Source organism: Ambystoma mexicanum, chromosome 10, assembly GCF_040938575.1.
Source record: "Ambystoma mexicanum isolate Mex_15411 chromosome 10, UKY_AmexF1_1, whole genome shotgun sequence".
Classification (NCBI taxonomy): Eukaryota; Metazoa; Chordata; class Amphibia; order Caudata; family Ambystomatidae; genus Ambystoma; species Ambystoma mexicanum.
The window spans coordinates 1,699,758,959-1,699,775,977 of record NC_090932.1 but is presented as its reverse complement, the minus strand read 5'-3'; the positions used below and the strand labels follow the sequence as shown (position 1 = coordinate 1,699,775,977).

Genomic DNA, 17,019 nt, shown 5'->3' with positions numbered 1-17,019 from the left:
GACCAGTTTTTATAACATTGTTTGATTTTTTTGATCCTATCCACAATCTTAATAAATGTCAATCTCAATTTCTTAATTAGTCTGACCTCTTTCCTCATGGCCCGCTTTTTATCTCCGATTTCCAGGTCGAAATTATGTGTTCTAGCTTTCCTAAATTGGATCACCCTGTTATCCGTTTTACCCAATTTTTCCAGAGAGCTGCGGATATATTCTGTAAAGGTATTAGCCACATAGGTCTTTTTCCTCTGTTCTTCTGAAAAATTCTCAATGTCAGCTTTCATGGAAACGGTAAATTGTCTACTTTTTCTTCCCGTCCATGAGATTCGGTTCCCAGATTGATTGACATTAATGTTATACTCACACCCAGTTTTAGACACAATTGGCACAATGATACATATTAAAAGAGACAAGAAACAATGATCACTAAAGGTGGTCTCAATGCACTCAAGATTCCCAGAACAGATGAACAAATCCCCTGAGCATATGATGTAGTCGATTATCGAATGGCAGCCTCTAGCTTTCCAAGTTGGATGGAGGTTTACCAGAATTTCCAAGCCCCACATCTCGGCAAAGTGGGACTACATCCTCCACCTGCACATTCGGTTGTCAACCCTTTCATACTGTTCCCCCAATTTACTAATCAACACATACCCACTAAAAGAATCCCCATGAATAGCTGCATTGAAATCACCTGCGATCATTATCTGGCCTCCTGTATTAATTAACAACCAATTCTGCAATAACCACCCTAAATTGCATAATTCCAGCCATAATTGCCTGTCCGAGAGTTCAGCCGGGTTCCAGTAAATATTAACTAACAAAAAAGGTGCATCCCTGTTGTTGTACAGCAGTAAGAAACCCACGGCCAGAAAATGCTATGCAAAGGCCCATTCTCCCATTATTTTCAGATTCAGATGGTTCTTTGCTGCAATAAAGAGGCCGCCTTTAGGGCGACCTCTACCTCCCCCTTGGGCACATAGAGAGCACACCGTAAAGCCCTCCCAGCATAAAGGGACCTTTGACCAAGTTTCTTGGATAAATAAATCATATTGTGCCAGGTCCCTCATTAAACTCACATTATGTAGAAGATTAGCCGAACCTCTCGAGTTCCATGTTAACAATTTCAGAGTACCATTTGTCTTTACTAAAGTGGCTTCCCTAGTTTTTTGAGACTGTCAATGGACTCTCTCAATGACAAGGCGAGCCATCTACAGTCCCGTTTCTCCTCCTTTTCCCTCTCCTCATTCCTTTCTCCTTCCCTCTGCTCTCTGCTTGTGTTTCGAGATGTCACTGATGTATTTGACTGGATCTGAACATATTCAAAAATATCAAAACCCCTACGATACAGTTCTTCCGCTTCTTTCATCATAAGGTTTCTGACCAGTGGGGATGGTATCACTATACGGACATAATCCAGCCTCTGCCTGTGTATATAATCGACCAGGTATATGTCCGTAGATTCAATTAGGCTTAGGTTTGGAATCTGACCCAGTAAAGACAAAATATAGGGTCGATTTAGGGAAATGCTATTCTGTTCCAGGAACAGTGTAGTCAGTACTAGGGCCGGAAGATGCGGTTTCACTGGATCCTTCAGGTCCAGTATCTGAGGTGAATAGAGCTGATCCTTCGTCTTCATCACCTTTTCCCCTTCCAAAGGCCTCTCCCCTCCCTCCGGCACAATATTCTTCATAAGTAACCTCCCTCGTGTTATTCTGTCGCAGTTCAAACCCAATTCTTGGCACCTCCTGCTGCTGTTTATCATACCTATATTAGTGCAGTTGCACTTACGGGCACTCAATTAATCGAGGTTGAATCTGTGCATTGTTACGAGCCGTAACGTGTGTTGGATTAAGGCATCCGTACGAAGCTGAGAAGAGAAGAAAAAAAAAAAATACCACAAATGTGCTCATTAGCAGGCATACTGGAGCCGTCTAGATGGTCAGATGCGCTATTGAGACCCTAATGGCCCATTTCATCTACACTAAAGCTGATAATCTAAAGAACATTCTATCTCCTTCATTTATGTCAAACACACAACGTAAACACAATTGGCTGCACCAGCCACTTAACAATGGCTCCTACAAATGTGGGGGCTGTTCGATGTGCGTTTTTGCATTTGAAACTCCTAAAATCGAATTTGGCCATCTTGGCACACACAAGGTTAATTCCTTCATCAACTGCAATAGGAAATATTGTGTATATTGTATCTTATGTACATGTGTCAGCGCTATATTGGCAGTACTATTCGCCCCTTGAAGATTAGAATACGGGAACATCTGTCAACCATTTCTAATCAAGACTCCAAATATCCGCCGGCTATTCACTGGTAACTAGCCCACCAAATGGATAACAAAGCTTTGATTAAATTTGCAGGCATGGCCAAAGTCTCCCTACCTCAACGTGGAGGCAATCTTGTCCTCAAATTCAGGCCAAGCCCATCTTATCTGCCAATATTGTACTGTAGCACATGGGCTCAAAACGGACCATGAACTATCTGTATTTCTTCGAGTAGACCTGACTATATTATTATCACATAATCGCGCAGTTCTTTTTATATCCAAGGATGGTCATCCATTTAGCCTGTGTGACTCATTGTAACCAATCCGGATAGATTTATACAGAAGAATTGACCAATTGCGCATAATTAGCATTCACTTATATTCACGCAACCATACAATATTCATATAGGGCAGACTGTAATTACAGGTAGCCCTTGAATTAGTCCGTTTCATGGTGCTCAGGAACGTTGGGTGCCAAAGATGTAATCAACAGCTAACCGCAGCCTACCTATTACTCATGCCCAGCCACTTTGGTTCATCTATGTTGGGTCCACAATGGACCCTGTACAGCCCCTTTCAGCTCAATCTATGCATTGCCCTTGCTCATATACATACATTTTATCTTGGTGCATAATTCTGGCACACCCACCCGTTTCATCGACAATTAATTTTCAATGTTCAATTTCTGTCGCCAACTGCTTGCATATCACGCTTATTCTTGCGCCTTTAGCTTCTATCCTTTGCTCAACCCAATCTTCACAATGGCTGGGCTGTTCTCCCAACTTAATACACGCACTCCCAGCATGCCGGACTGGTTGGGACTCGGCGCTGAACTGCTGAATGCTCCAGCGTGTTCCCGCTTTTATATTAACCAGCGCGGACCGCTCGCGCTTGGCTCCAAAACCGCCCTCACAGCGGAGATGCTGGTAAGTGTAGCTCTTTTGTGTATACCCCTAAATGGGCCATTAGGGTCTCAATAGCGCATCTGACCGTCTTAACGGTTCCAGTACGCCTGCTAGTGAGCGCATTTGTGTTTTTTTCTTCTCTTCTCGGCTTCGTACGGATGCCTTAATCCAACAAATGTTACGGCTCGTAACAATGCACAGATTCAACCTCGATTAATTTAGTGCCCGTACGTACAACTGCACTAATATAGGTATGATTTCACTATTTCTTTACAAAACGAAATGAAAGCATGCAAATTGCATGCATGTATATTACATCATTGGAAAGCGCAAGTGTGCAGATAACACAATCCATTTCCATTTCAGTGGAGCCCGTGATTTGCCACAGCATTATAAGAAGAACCTTACACCAATGCATGGTTAAGTGAGGTACATTATCTAACTCTTTGGCAATTGTAGCTGTAGTACCACTTGAGTTGCATATCATTAAACATAAAATGTATGCGTCTCCAGTGACCTGTACCGACTTCTCAAGATTCCAAGGTACACCTTAAATAATTGATCTCATTAGTACATCACAAGCCTATCTGTTTGACCAACAATGGAACATATGCTAATTCAGCCATTTCTTATTTTTATTTTTCTCCATCTTTTTCCTGTCTATGTACTTACCTTGAACTGGGTATATGCCGACTGCATCCGGCCAATATCCTTTTTCTAATATGCATAATTCGTTAAAATGTTTTTAATTGAACAAATGTGTCATCTGTATGGATTTCCGATTGGCCTGTGAATTGGTCTGAAATAACCGCCAATTGTGCTCCGTGTCTGGGATCTGTACGTATTGTATGTTCTAAAATCAAATGCAATGTTTAATTTTAACTATCAATCAACATGCAGTTACAGAAGAAGAGCTCTCTAGCTCGAAACATGTCAGGCTGCCTCGTATTTCAATTCAAATCTTAACGAATTGTACTTAACTGCAGTTTGTGTGCGCAGTGTGATTGCAAACAACCCCTCTTCTGCACAACTTACCCAGTGGGTGACTTGGCAGGTCCCCACTACATGCTATCGCCTGCAGCCCATTCAAACCAACCCAATTCATCAGTCCTGGCGCTGCATCTCGCCAGTCCCCCTCTGCCACCTCATCTGCTTTTAGCCATTTAAATGACTTTGTTCACTGAAATCACAGCTCACTCTGCATTACTCTCTTGTCCTCGGGGGTCCTGCCACCCTCTTATCTGTGCACTGTAATTTCAAAGAGGCAAAGAGAGAGTGCAGCAGTAATCTTCTCCTCCACTTTGAAAATTAAGTGCTACGCAAGAAATGTTCTCTTTTTTCCAAATAATTGCAATCCAGAATGGCGATTAAGCCAACTATATCCTGACGAGGTGTTCACTTTATTTAATTTTTGTTAAAGACAGTCCCGCAATTCCCTTCCTAAAATGTAAATTGTTACACAATGCAGAATTACAGTATTGCTACTTCAAACCAGCGAATTGTCACTGTGGTTTTCAGTAAAGTTTAAGTATGTGTTTCTCATAGTGTAAACTATATGTCATTTTGGTTGTGGAAAGTGCATTATGCTGAGGAGCGAACACTTTTGAAAATGTAAGGATTACACAGCCCAATGCTTTTTATGGCAAACCTTGTTCTGTAACCTGCTAGTTGCATACATCTGTGAAACTGGTGCTCGACCCATGAGCTGTACTCAAACTCCTTGACATTCTATCTCATCACCCTGTTGCTTTATACCAGCTCCCCTGAAAGTGAGATGGCTGCAAAACTACAATAGTCAACGTAGTTTGCCCAGATCTTCACCTGCTATGCCATTAACGCTGCACAGTCTCCAACTTTCTTTCCCGTTACATAATGAATACACCAAACTAACTTTATGTTAACACAAATGAGCGATCAATAGTTCCATCCAGTCTGCACATCTACTGCAATACGCGGGAGAGAGATGGCCAATCCGGAGGCTGGAAACGCAATCAGAGTCTGCAAGTAGCTGCCAGCATTTAATGCTGGGACTCTGCCCAGCCTTCACCCAGTCCTTGGAGGGGGGTGCTCCAGGCCGAGTCTCCACTGGAGTGCCAGACCTCAACCCACTCACCTGCACACCTCCTTGCTCACATGCAGGTCCTGGAAACACTCATTTCCAATCATGGGCATATGGGTACTTTGTTTTTAAGGGAACCAGGCTTTATGCAATTCCTGCGATCCACACTCCAGATGGCTGCTCCGAGTGTCAATAAAGATAAATACCGGTTTCATGGATGCGCAGTGCTGGAATGCTGCACTTTTGTGCAGGGGTTGAAGCCCATTAGCGGCCGTGCCCTGCCCTGGAAAGTGTTAAATAATGCTTCTAATGCTTTTGAAATGTCATATTGTTGACTGATAAACATGGAGTCTATTGGAAATGCATTTTGGGTGCCGCAGTGGACATTTTCCTCTAGCGTCAGTGAAGGCTGCATTTTAATGTGAGCTCCGAGTACTGTCTGCATTCTTTGAATCACTAGAAAAATATATTGTTCCAGTCTGCAGTGTTTCAGGGCCTGTTTTGAATAAAGCACCAGATAACGTTGTAGGAGCCGAAAGCAAACTATGGTGTCTTTCGAGCTCCCATGAGAAAGAGGCCTCTTGGAGTTTTCCATGTGACATTTCGGCCGAATGCCAATGGATGCTTCCAACAGGAGAACTTTCTGGAAAAGTACTTTCCTGCATTTGTGGGAGGTTTGAATTAGGGAGCACCAGATCAGGAGATCAGATGGAGCTTCGGGGGAAGGATAGGCCTACTGCTTCCCAATTCCCCGTTAAGCACAAATCTCTCTGTTCGCCTGGCCTGGAGTTCCCCAGTGCAGATTTTGGCAGAGATTAAAAGTTGCAGAAAAGGCACTTTAAACAGTGATGTATTACTAACCTTTTGTTTTATGCAGTAATTTTAGTGTAATAAAAGGCCATAAAGAGCCATTCTATTTAGCCGAGTGTGTTGCACGAATTTCCTTTCAAGCGTACAATGTTTTCTATTTAGTGTATTGGGGAGAAGAATAATTACTAGATCTGTACACTTTATGGAAAGCAAGATAATGCTAAAATGAAAACAGTTGATATCCATGACGGGCAAGGTCACACTTACCCTACATGCCGCAAATCCATACTTTGTACTTAGTCTCAGGCTACGAATTTCCTTTTACAACGTGAACATTTTTGGTTTTATTAAACTTCTGCTTACACAGCAAAGGATGGGTCTAGCACACAATATACAGGACATTGCCCAGTGCGACACTGACAGCACCCATCTGCACAGAGCCTTGCACTGAAAAGTGTTTTCAGAGCCTTAATATATTTATGTCCATTCAAGCAGCTAACATTTTGCAGAAACTCCTCTCAATAACGTTTTACTTCCGCGGCAAACACATCTACTGTATTGTTGCTCATTTTATATCTTGGCTACAAATAACTTCTGGTAACAATTAAAATATTACTACAAAATCAGGTTTCATTGCAAATCAAGAAAAATGTGATTAATACATGCTGCCAATCAATTTTTGAAAACTAACGTATGCCTGGAGGAGTGACTCCTCCCCAACACATAGGTCCACAAAGCCTCTAATCGCAACCAGACCTGTGATTGGGTGATCTGCTCCCCACGGTTTCCTCCCACTGTTGCTTGTAGATTCCTGGCTGCCAAATTGATCCTCCTCAACCCTCCACTGCCGTTTCTCTGCTTTCCTCACCTTGTTCTTCCCCCAATGATTGTAAAGTGCTCTGTTGATTGCCCTAGGTTTGTACTCAAATAACATAAAAATAGGAGAGGGCTGACAGATTAGAGCACAAGTGCCAAATTCGCTGGGTGCAAAAGGACGAGACTGGAGGTGGGGAGAAAGCTGGAAGAGACCAGTGCGAGTGTCTCTGACCACATGTCAGGCCGGGAGCAAAGAGTCGATGGAGACTGCACCCTGCTTGTGGCAGGCGGGGAAAGAAATAAGCGCTCAACACGCACAAAATAGATCACGTACCTCTTCAGGGTCATGGACGTATGGCAACATGGGACCCAATTGTAGAGAGCGAACTCTGCGAGGTAGGGGCACAGCCAGGTGGCCGGTTGTAAAGCCGATAGTGAGTGTGGCCATTACACCTATTGCATGGTTGATCCCCACCCCGAGCCTATGAGGCTGAACTATTGCACAGTTGATCCCCACCCCGAGCCTGTGAGGCTGAACTATTGCACGGTTGATCCCCACCCCGAGCCTGTGAGGAGGAACTATTGCATGGTTGATCCCCACCCTGAGCCTGTGAGGCTGAACTATTGCACGGTTGATCCCCACCCCGAGCCTGTGAGGTTGAACTATTGCACGGTTGATCCCCACCCTGAGCCTGTGAGGCTGAACTATTGCACGGTTGATCCCCACCCCGAGCCTGTGAGGCTGAACTATTGCACGGTTGATCCCCACCCCGAGCCTATGAGGCTGAACAGATGTTAGACCTTCCCTTGGACCATTAAATGCATCCTTCACTGCAACTCACCAGAGGCGTAGCCAGGATTTGAGTCCTCAAGCTAATGTAGTAGGGCTCATCCTAAGAGGAGCCAGAAGAGGGAACTGTGCTTGTTCTGCCCGTCTGAATCCGCAGGAGCTACCCAATGTAGCAAGGGAGACTAAACCACTCAAGGTGCGTTTGGAGGGGGTTCCTCTCCCGCAAGAGAACAATAATTAAATAAGGGTTTAAAATGGTGCATTTTACAGTACACTTGCTGTGATATATAGGGTATAAAAATACACACAGTTTATGATCGGATTTGTAGGGTAAAACATAAAAATCTATTCGAAGCCTAGTCACCAACAATGCACAGGAGTATTTTCAAACACATCTTCATGATGCCTTTGCCCACTCTATCAAAACAAACGGATGATGGTGGGAGGGTTTAGAATTAATCAACCTTTGGTATTACCACAATAATAAAACATGTCCTTGCTGCCTAGCTGTTAGGATGGCTCAGCGGGTTGAACGCTTGCTGCTGCAGTCTGCGTGTGATCTGCAGGTTCAAATTCAAGCAAGGCCAGCTCAGCCTTCTCAGGTAGATAAATGAGGTCCTGCTTCAGTAGCGTGATAATTTTATATATGTTCTCTCTACATTGTTTTGGCGAAAGCGCTATAAAAGGAAATCATTGCACAAATCCACCATATAAGAACACTTGCCTTTCCCCCTAACAGTAAAAAAAAAAAAAATGCCATGCCACAGAAGGAAAGATTGTCTTGTGAGCTGCACAAATGCCCCTCCTCCCCCATCTATGTAAAGACAGTTATGTTGCCTTTCACCTTAACACCAGTAAAACAATGCCATGCCACAGTAAGGAAGTAAGGAAGCATGTCCTCCCCATGTAAGAACACTCATCAGGTTGGCTTTGCCCTTAATGCAAGTCCAAATGTCCATGCCACAGTAGGGGCCAGCCAGCCCCACTGCAGTACCCTCAACCCACTCCAAAACATCATTCACATAATAACACGCAAGTTGGCTTTCATTTGCACATAAAATGCCAGTAAAACATGCCATCCACCTGCCAAAAAATGTTCATGCTCCAAAGCCCCCTCCGTGGGGCACAGCATCACAGATACGCACCTTACAGATACAGACACACACTGTGACAAATCAACTTCCGAGTACCAGTGGTACAGGGATGAATATCTGTTTTTAAACCATTTATCAGTCCCACACCTCTAATACACCAGAAGGTAACCAAACAGATTGGAATAACAAGCACATTATAAATCTCATTGTCGAATTTTGGTAACGCAGACAGAATGGCAGCCTCATCGCCAAAAGGTCATGGATCGCTAGTTAGTTGCACCACAGCGAAAATACAATTACCCAATGATAAAAAGGGACTGTCCAGTCAAGGTTGTATCAAAAATATATACTTTATTTATATCACAACAGACAGTTCTAGCAATACTAGGAAATCTAAACCCTCCTGTGGAGGAATGCAGAGGAAAGAGTTTCAAAGAGGGAAAAGGGATACACTCTGGATACTGAAAGAATGGTAGTTTGTATGATTAACAACCACAAACGTTTAAGGTTTTTATATTCAGCACAAAGGGAGCAATGGGTCTTATATGTCTCTAGGGGCCTTCGGGGAAGGACAAGGGGGGACAGAACCACGATGTAGATTGTGCTGTAGGTGTTCGACAGAGTCTAGTCAGCTTCAGAGCGTTTTGCAGGCTTCTGTGGCAGAGTTTGAGACGGGAGTCAGCTACGGGTATCAGGCAGCAAGATGGTACAGCGAGAGAAGCTGGAGAAACGGCTGCAGGCTGCCTTACACGGCAGCTCAGGGTCAGGAATCAGTGTCTCAGTGCTGATCGGCCATTGCAGCTTGATAATGGTCAGCGTTACTGTCAGTTGCAGATCAAGGAATTCGACCGACTCAAAAGTTTCCTTTATGAAGGATGTCGCTAGATGCCAGTCGAGCCACTTCTCCCAGCTTCTCCAATCAGCTTGTGTCGTCCTTTAAGGCGGACGCTTGTGGGATGTTTTTACCCATGCATCCGAGCCCTACCACAAAAACTGTGCCTTACTGGCATTGAAAACATCATGATGGCCAGAACTCCCCAGAAAATGCATGAAGAATAGGCGGCCACCCATTTTTGCTTATGTTGTGGGCACAGAAGGGCACTGACTATAACCACCATTGGGCTACACACAGTAGCCTGAAACCATTGCAAAAGGGGCAATGCTGATTGCCAAAAGCAACCCATAACTATTGGGAATTCATTTTCTTCAGGTCAAATATTGTTAAATTATGGGCACAACGTTATTTTACGGCAGAACCACACCAGTGCCATGTGCTGAACCTGGATAATATACTTCCATGTAAAATCTCTTGTTTGAAATGCATTAATTCAAGACTGATCCAAAAAAAAAAAATCCATGCAGTACCCGCTTTGGACTCAAGGCGGCGCTAGCGGTTTAAACTCTGACAGGAGAACTGCTACTTCAGAAGATAATCAGCCTTCTGTGACAATTGGGACTTCAAAAGACTGTGGGTTAATTAGAAATCTAACCACCTGCTATTCCCAGAGACAATCTGATTTGATTAACAGGCCAAAAGGCTGGGAAACCTTCTCACCTCAGAAAGCCCAGGATATCACATGGTCATGCTAACCAAATGCAAAGTGGCCCCCTGGTCTGTTGACCTCAGTTTGCTGGAACCCACACAAAAGACCTTTTCCCTTGAATAGCATATGGTGATTTTGACTGTTTCCTGTCAACAAAGATCTGCCAGCCAGGAGAGAAATGTGATCACTGTCATCCCCAAACTTTGGGTGCGGACTCAAACACTGCAGTACTTTGAATTGAAAGCAAATATATATTTTACAGAAATACTGATAACTCTTGGTAACCAGATGACAGAAATATGAAATTTGGGGATCGTTAAAATGAAAACTTTGCCCACAATTCAAGCCCAAACTCCAATTTGTGTGATGTTCTGGGGCAAAACCCCGCTATTTATTGATACTACAGACTCTGTGTTTAGGCTAGAGACATGGGAATTTACTGGAGTATGTATGGACAGGCCATGTATATGTGTATAATTTTTAATGAAAAACCAATTTTGCATAACCCACTAAAATCGAAAATAAGTTGCCATTTCTTTACCCAAGCTCCTAGAAACGCCAGAGTCGGAACAGTGCCTACCTCATGTGATATATGATGTGTGTAGGTGATGTAAAAACAACTGTGTATTTGGGAGAATATGTATTTGGATCAAATATAGATTTGTGTGCAATTTGACAGGGGAGTGTCCTTTCTGCAGGCCATAAAATGACATCCCTCTGACACACTATCCTTCCCCCAATCAAGGGAGAAAGGAAAGCTTGGCCAATGATAAATTGAGAGAGGGGCTGGCTTAGTAATGCTGCGCACACACCCACTTTCTAAACACATAAAAGCAGACAGTGCAGGACAAGTGGAGATCCCTTTTTCACTTTCCGCGGGACGCTCTGCTGGGAGACTTCAGACTTCAATCCATCAATCTTCAGAGACCAAGACTTTACTTCATAATTTGTAAAGAACAGGCCTAACCCACAAGCTGAGTTCTCTTCAGCAGGCCTCAAAATCATTTGCAGACTATTCACAGCCGGGCTGAGCTGTTGATTCTGGCCTGAAACCCTGCGCCAGAAAGATCCAGAAGCAGTGCTGTACCCAGAGAAAGCAGAGACACCCAGAAAGCAGACCAGAGATCCAGAGAACCACAGGCCGCTGTATCCGGGGAGCTGACCCAGACGCTGTGAGCAGAACCGGTGCCCGACAGACCCAGCAGAGCGGAGCTGACCCAGGCGCTGCGCGCAGAGACCGCCCGTGGCGAGGGAACCGCAGCCAATCCTGTCCCGATCCAAGGCGAGGTCCAGTCCTTTCAAAGCTAGGAGTGAGTACTTAGATCAGATTGTGACAGACATAAACTCTTAGTTAAAATAATGTAATCCAACTATTTTAATCTGATTAGAACTGTCTCCTAGAAATCGTGTCACCTGTCATTTTCAAAGCTGTCACCTGTCAATTTGAGTTACTTTAAATCCGAAAAACGACCTTTACAAAATCGTTCATATCTCTGGAACCGTTTGTCCTAGGAACTTGGTTTAACTTTCCTCTGAAAGCTTAGAATCTCAGCTTTCCAAGGAACCTACTTGCTACTCCTTATACTTTTGCCGTAATCGCGGTTCACGCACTCGCGAATTTTGCCGCGATTTGCGATTTGGCCTGATTTCTTTACCTGTAAAAAGATAGCAGCTTTTTGCTTTCCTTTGCTAAAAATTTGTTTGCCTCTTAATAACCATCCCTGAATCATTGCTAAAGTGAGCCTGAGCTCATCCCAAGTATCTCTCACTCACCCTGAACCTCCTAAAGGGAATTAAAAGTATTTTCAGCATATTTCTCACTTCCTTGCCACCCCATTCAAAGCACTTGGGCCTGTGTTTTAAAACTCATACCTGTTTTCTCTAAGCTTGCTGGGGTCGGAATTGAATTTCGTATTGTATTTGATTGCATTCCTGAGAACTGTGTGTGTTACTTCCATCTCCTTGCATTGCATATAGGGAGGGGGGCGGGGGGTGAATTGCCACCAGGGGAAAAGTGAACATATGATATCTTGTGAAACCATATTAGTTTCTGTACGGCATTTTCATTCAACATTGCATCCATTTGAAATCATAAAAGTATTTTTGCTACTTTATCCATCCTATACTAACTCCTCATTGATTGTAAAGAAGTGTGCTAGTGCCAGATTACCCATTGTTGATTAACATTATATTTATAAGGGCAATATCGACAATTAATTTATTATAAAAGCGTGGTATCTATATTTTGTTTTATTTCTCAAATAAACCTTTTAAACTTGCAAAACAGAACTACTTCTTGGCTCAGTGGGGTCAGGGGGATTCTAAGAGAGGGGTGTTATATAGAGGTAGTCATCCAAAACTCATGAACTGGACATAAAGATATATCAATAAGGCTTTCCATTCAGTATCCCAGACTAGGCATTGATTTAGCTGTAGTGTTGAATTGAATCCTCTTACACGGTCCCCAGTCGTGAAGTGTTTTGCAGGCAGTTGCCTTGTACTTGCTTGTAGGTTCAAAGGCTTTCTGGCACTTCCTAACCAGGAAGCTTGCTGCAGAGCTTAGTAGGGCACGCTGTGTACTGGTTCTGGAGCGGCTGGAGGGTCCCTCTGCTCCTTTGGGAGACATTTAGTGGAGGGGTCTTGCTTCCCTCTTCAGATGCTCCTGGCCTTCCTTCACTGGCAGAAGCTGTAAGGCAGACTGTGCCTTCAGCCAAGGTCCAAGGATGAGTGCTTCTTGCTACTTCTTGTGAAGCCTTCAGATCTTCTCAAGCCAAAGGGTCCACAGTGATTAGTGTAGGATAAGCCTACCTTAATGAACCAATCCTGGGGTCCTTACCAACAATCTCTTGTATGCATAAGGTCATAACCAGAGTGTTTTGCAACAGGATAGGTAAAGGGGTGAAAACTTGTGATACTAAGTCCCACCCATCTTCCGGTCATCAAAGAGCCTCTCGGGTTGATGGATCTCTCTGTGCTTTGTGATTAAAGCGTCAGGTCTACCTTGAAGCTGCGGGGAGACGAGACTCTCTGGCTCCTGCAAACCAAGTTCTTGTACCTTATGAATGAGGTCCCCCTACCAGGTTGGACTACTGTAAGAACACAGTCCTAGACATGACAGTTAACCATCATTGATACTGAGGGGGGTGCTGGCTTCAGGTTGACACAGTTACATATGAAAGGTTGTTGGGTTTCCTGTATCCTTTGTTAATCTCTGCAGCCAGGCCCCAGGTGGGCCTGTTTGACATACACTCTATTATTATGTTAATTACTGCCACCAGCAGCAGGACCCACCAAAATAACAGAGCAGATACATGGAGCCTTTGTTAGTTAATCAAGATGGCCATGGTAGGGGCATGGTTGCGCCCCCTCTTTCTGGAGATGACCTAGTGTACTCCTGGCGGTCACATTCCAACTATATATGACAGGGTGGACTGGGCCTGTGGTTGGCCAACCAGAGCACACAGGTCTATTTGTTTGTCATGGTGTGAGCATAGGAAACTGTGTGTGTACTAGCCCCACACATGTTCCAGAGGTTGGTCTACCATTATTACATTTAATAAAAGATTTCAAAAAACCCATACGAATGCACACTGTGTGAATGGTCGAACTGCTCACACACGCACAGACAGATACACACAGAGGGATGCACAAAGACAGATATACACACATTCATACAAATTCAGCCAACCATACAGCTTGTCATTTTCACGAACACTCTGAACAGCCACACTCACTTTCTTCTCATTCACACTTGCACCCATGTCAACCATTCATGCTGAATTCACATGCATGCACTTACAGACACCCCTGACATGCATGGATGCATTCATACATGCATGCAATCCACGCACACATTTTTTTGTATGTGTGTTTTACCTGTTTCTATCTGGACCCACTTAGGCACTACCCTGTCTACGACACTGCATCTCACATGCTATTCAGTTAAACAAAGCACAGCAAATCATTGGAGACACGGCCCAACTAAAAGTTAAGCCATTAGCTTCCACACAGAGGGTCTACTGATATATTAATCTCTGTGCAGACTTTTGTTCTCTGCATGTTTGCGGGTGCAGCAGTCACGTTAACGATCGATTTCTTATTTCAGAGAGCGGTCTATTTGCTTTGCTTTTAAAGTTTAAAAGTAAAGTAAATACACTGCTCTCTGAGGTGAGAGTTGTGAGTGCTTCTTGCCACCGGAGCCCTGGCTGGGCCTCACAGCAGAGTGATTCCTACTACTGCCTCTAAGTGGGAGGGCCAAGCCCGGAGTGCTGCTGGCACTTGCAGCAGGTGGGAAAAAGAAAAGCGCTCATAAGAGGTTTGGTGGATCTCTTCCTGGTCCAGGATCCAATGCAAGCAAAAGGCAGTTGCATGCATCTTGGTTCCGTCTCAGGGTAGGCCACACTCACCCGGATGTCTGTCTTTTATTCCCTGGTGGTGCTACCCACTCGTTAGCCTTCAACCACTTCTTTCCCACAGGAACCGCCAGTGCACGGGTCTCCTGTTTTGCAAGTTTGCTTAAATTGCTCAGTCCTCAAATGAGGGCTTCATTTGGACCAGGTGGTGGCAATATGTCTGTATATGCCAGTTCTCTTCCCATCGACGGCTCCACCTGCTCCTGCCACACAGTTAAGAGCGCTCTCAATCACCCCAGGCCACAGGTATTCTCATTGCAGCTAAACAGGTCCTGCCACGCTGCCTTGGGGTCAGCTGCATACTGACACTAGTCTAGCACATGCTAAGCTGCATTCCTGTGCAATTGCGTCATGCAGTCTCTGCATGACAGCAAGCCTGCTTTGGGCACAGTGTTCTGATGGGAGGACCAGACGGATTCACAGCTCTCTAGTTTCTCCTTTGCATGTGTCATGGGGCCACACAGTCCCTTGTGTATAGGAATTTGGTGATGTGTAGCTGTAAATGCAAAATGGGAAAAAGTTTAGGGTCAAATCTTCTCAGTGTGGAATAAGGTCGAGTAGTGGGCACATCTTTTCTAAGACACAAAATGTCTGTGTTTGCACAAGTTGGAAAATGTTTTGCATGCGTTAGAATAAGTATTGAGAGAGGAGAAGAAAGAAATGGTGTGATAAAGAGAGAGAAAATAGGTTGGTAAGAGAGGGGAGGGGAGTATCTGATTACAGCGCATATATAACAAGACGCCCAAATGCATTGTAGAGATGGATGTTTGAATTCTGTTACTAATAGGCATAGCTTTATAATAGCAAAGTCCAGGACTACAAAACCCAGAATGCAAATTAAATAAAAAATAATAGGCTGCCATCTCCCAATCAGAATTGGGCACAATAGGTCCCTGGCTTTTACCGGTGTTATTAATCCCCATGCATAACTTATAGGGACCCCTATGCATGTAGATATTTAATTATTTCTGTTTAATTGCACCCCCTCCACCCCTCTTCCCACTCTTACTGTATCCTGCTGGCCGTGCTGCTGTTGCCGGTGCGGGCTCGCAGGCAGGCGAGCAGCAGGAGCCTCATAGCGCCCACCGCTGCCCCAGGATCCCCGGGTCACAGCCTCTGCCTGATAGTCCAGCCTGCCAGGACTGGAGGGCTGCCAGCATCGCACACCAGACACAGAGGAAGGACTACACGCTGGCCTCCACCGCCATCTTGGAAAGGCGAGGAGCTAGTTCCCGGACTGCCGCCGCAGTCACTGAGAAATGCCCCGGCGCCGCACCGACACAGAAGACGGACAAGCGTCACTAGACCGCCGCCACCCGGGACGGTGACGGACTCCCTGGAAGACCTCAGATGTAGAGTGACCGGCGCAACAGCGGCGACGACGCAAGGGTCATCTGCTCACTACTGCCTGCAACTTACAATTACAGCCGCATATGGCTAAAAAACCGAGAAACCTTACATTCAATTCCAAAATATGTTCTACTACCAGACTAGCGCGACATCTCAGGAGTATTGTTCACTAATTCTTTTCGGTGAGATATCTTGTCTATATTTCTCAAGGTACTTCTTCAGGCGAGCGGCTCCCGCTGCGCTCCCTGCAATGTGCACCCTTTCAAGATGGCGGCGGCGCTCGCAGTCCCCGGCGGGCGTCATTCGGCCCCCGGGGAACTGCTGTCACCAGTGGCAACCCGGCCACAGCTGTGCATGGTGCTGCTGAACAGCGCAGTGAGCCGCTGGCCCGGGCCACTATTCCCTGGCACCAGCCAATCACAGGGGGGGAGGCCTCTCTGGGGCGGGGCAGAGGCAGCACATGTGCCCTTTCACTGCTGCATCCCGCCCTTTGGGCGCTTGTTCTTCTTCTTGCTGATAGATTTTATCCATCAGCTGTGATTTTTGGATACCGAGGCTTGAGCCTCATTACTCCATCTTCTCGGGTTGAGTGTGTAGTCGTGGGTTAGTATTCTTCTTGGTCTGTGTGGTCTTGTCACAGTAGGGCTGGTTTCACAGGGTCTTCGCAGTGATGGGCCGCGGTTGCAGTCGAAGGGGTTTGCAGTGGTGGCAGCGAGTCTTCTGATCAGAGGGTTCGGGTTCTGATCCAGTTCTTGGCAGACTTCGCTAGATGTTCATCCAACCTCTCGATGTCCAGGTCTCTGTGAAGGTCTGCTGTCCTTGTGAAGAGTGGAGCTCCAGACCATATCCGCAGGGCCTTGTTCTGGACTATCTGAAGACTCTTCCGGTGTCGCTCATGGCAGGTCATCCATGCTGGGGAGGCATAAGTCAGGGTTGGTCTGATGATCGCCTTGCAGACGT

General features: G+C 45.2%; 1 protein-coding gene across 5 annotated transcripts in view; it reads right to left on the bottom strand.

Moving 5' to 3' along the window:
- GLT1D1 (glycosyltransferase 1 domain containing 1) overlaps positions 1-15,923 on the bottom strand; it is a 924,582-nt gene extending 908,659 nt beyond the window's left edge. Inside the window, exon 1 of one of the 5 annotated variants that reach the window (XM_069620127.1) lies at positions 15,719-15,923. In XM_069620127.1, the coding sequence (XP_069476228.1) occupies positions 15,719-15,786 (68 nt within the window). In that variant the 5' untranslated portion in view covers positions 15,787-15,923. The remainder of the gene's footprint in view (positions 1-15,718) is intronic. The other 4 variants (XM_069620130.1, XM_069620126.1, XM_069620129.1 and 1 more) reach the window with 4 other exon arrangements.
- Between the last annotated feature and the right edge of the window lie 1,096 nt (positions 15,924-17,019).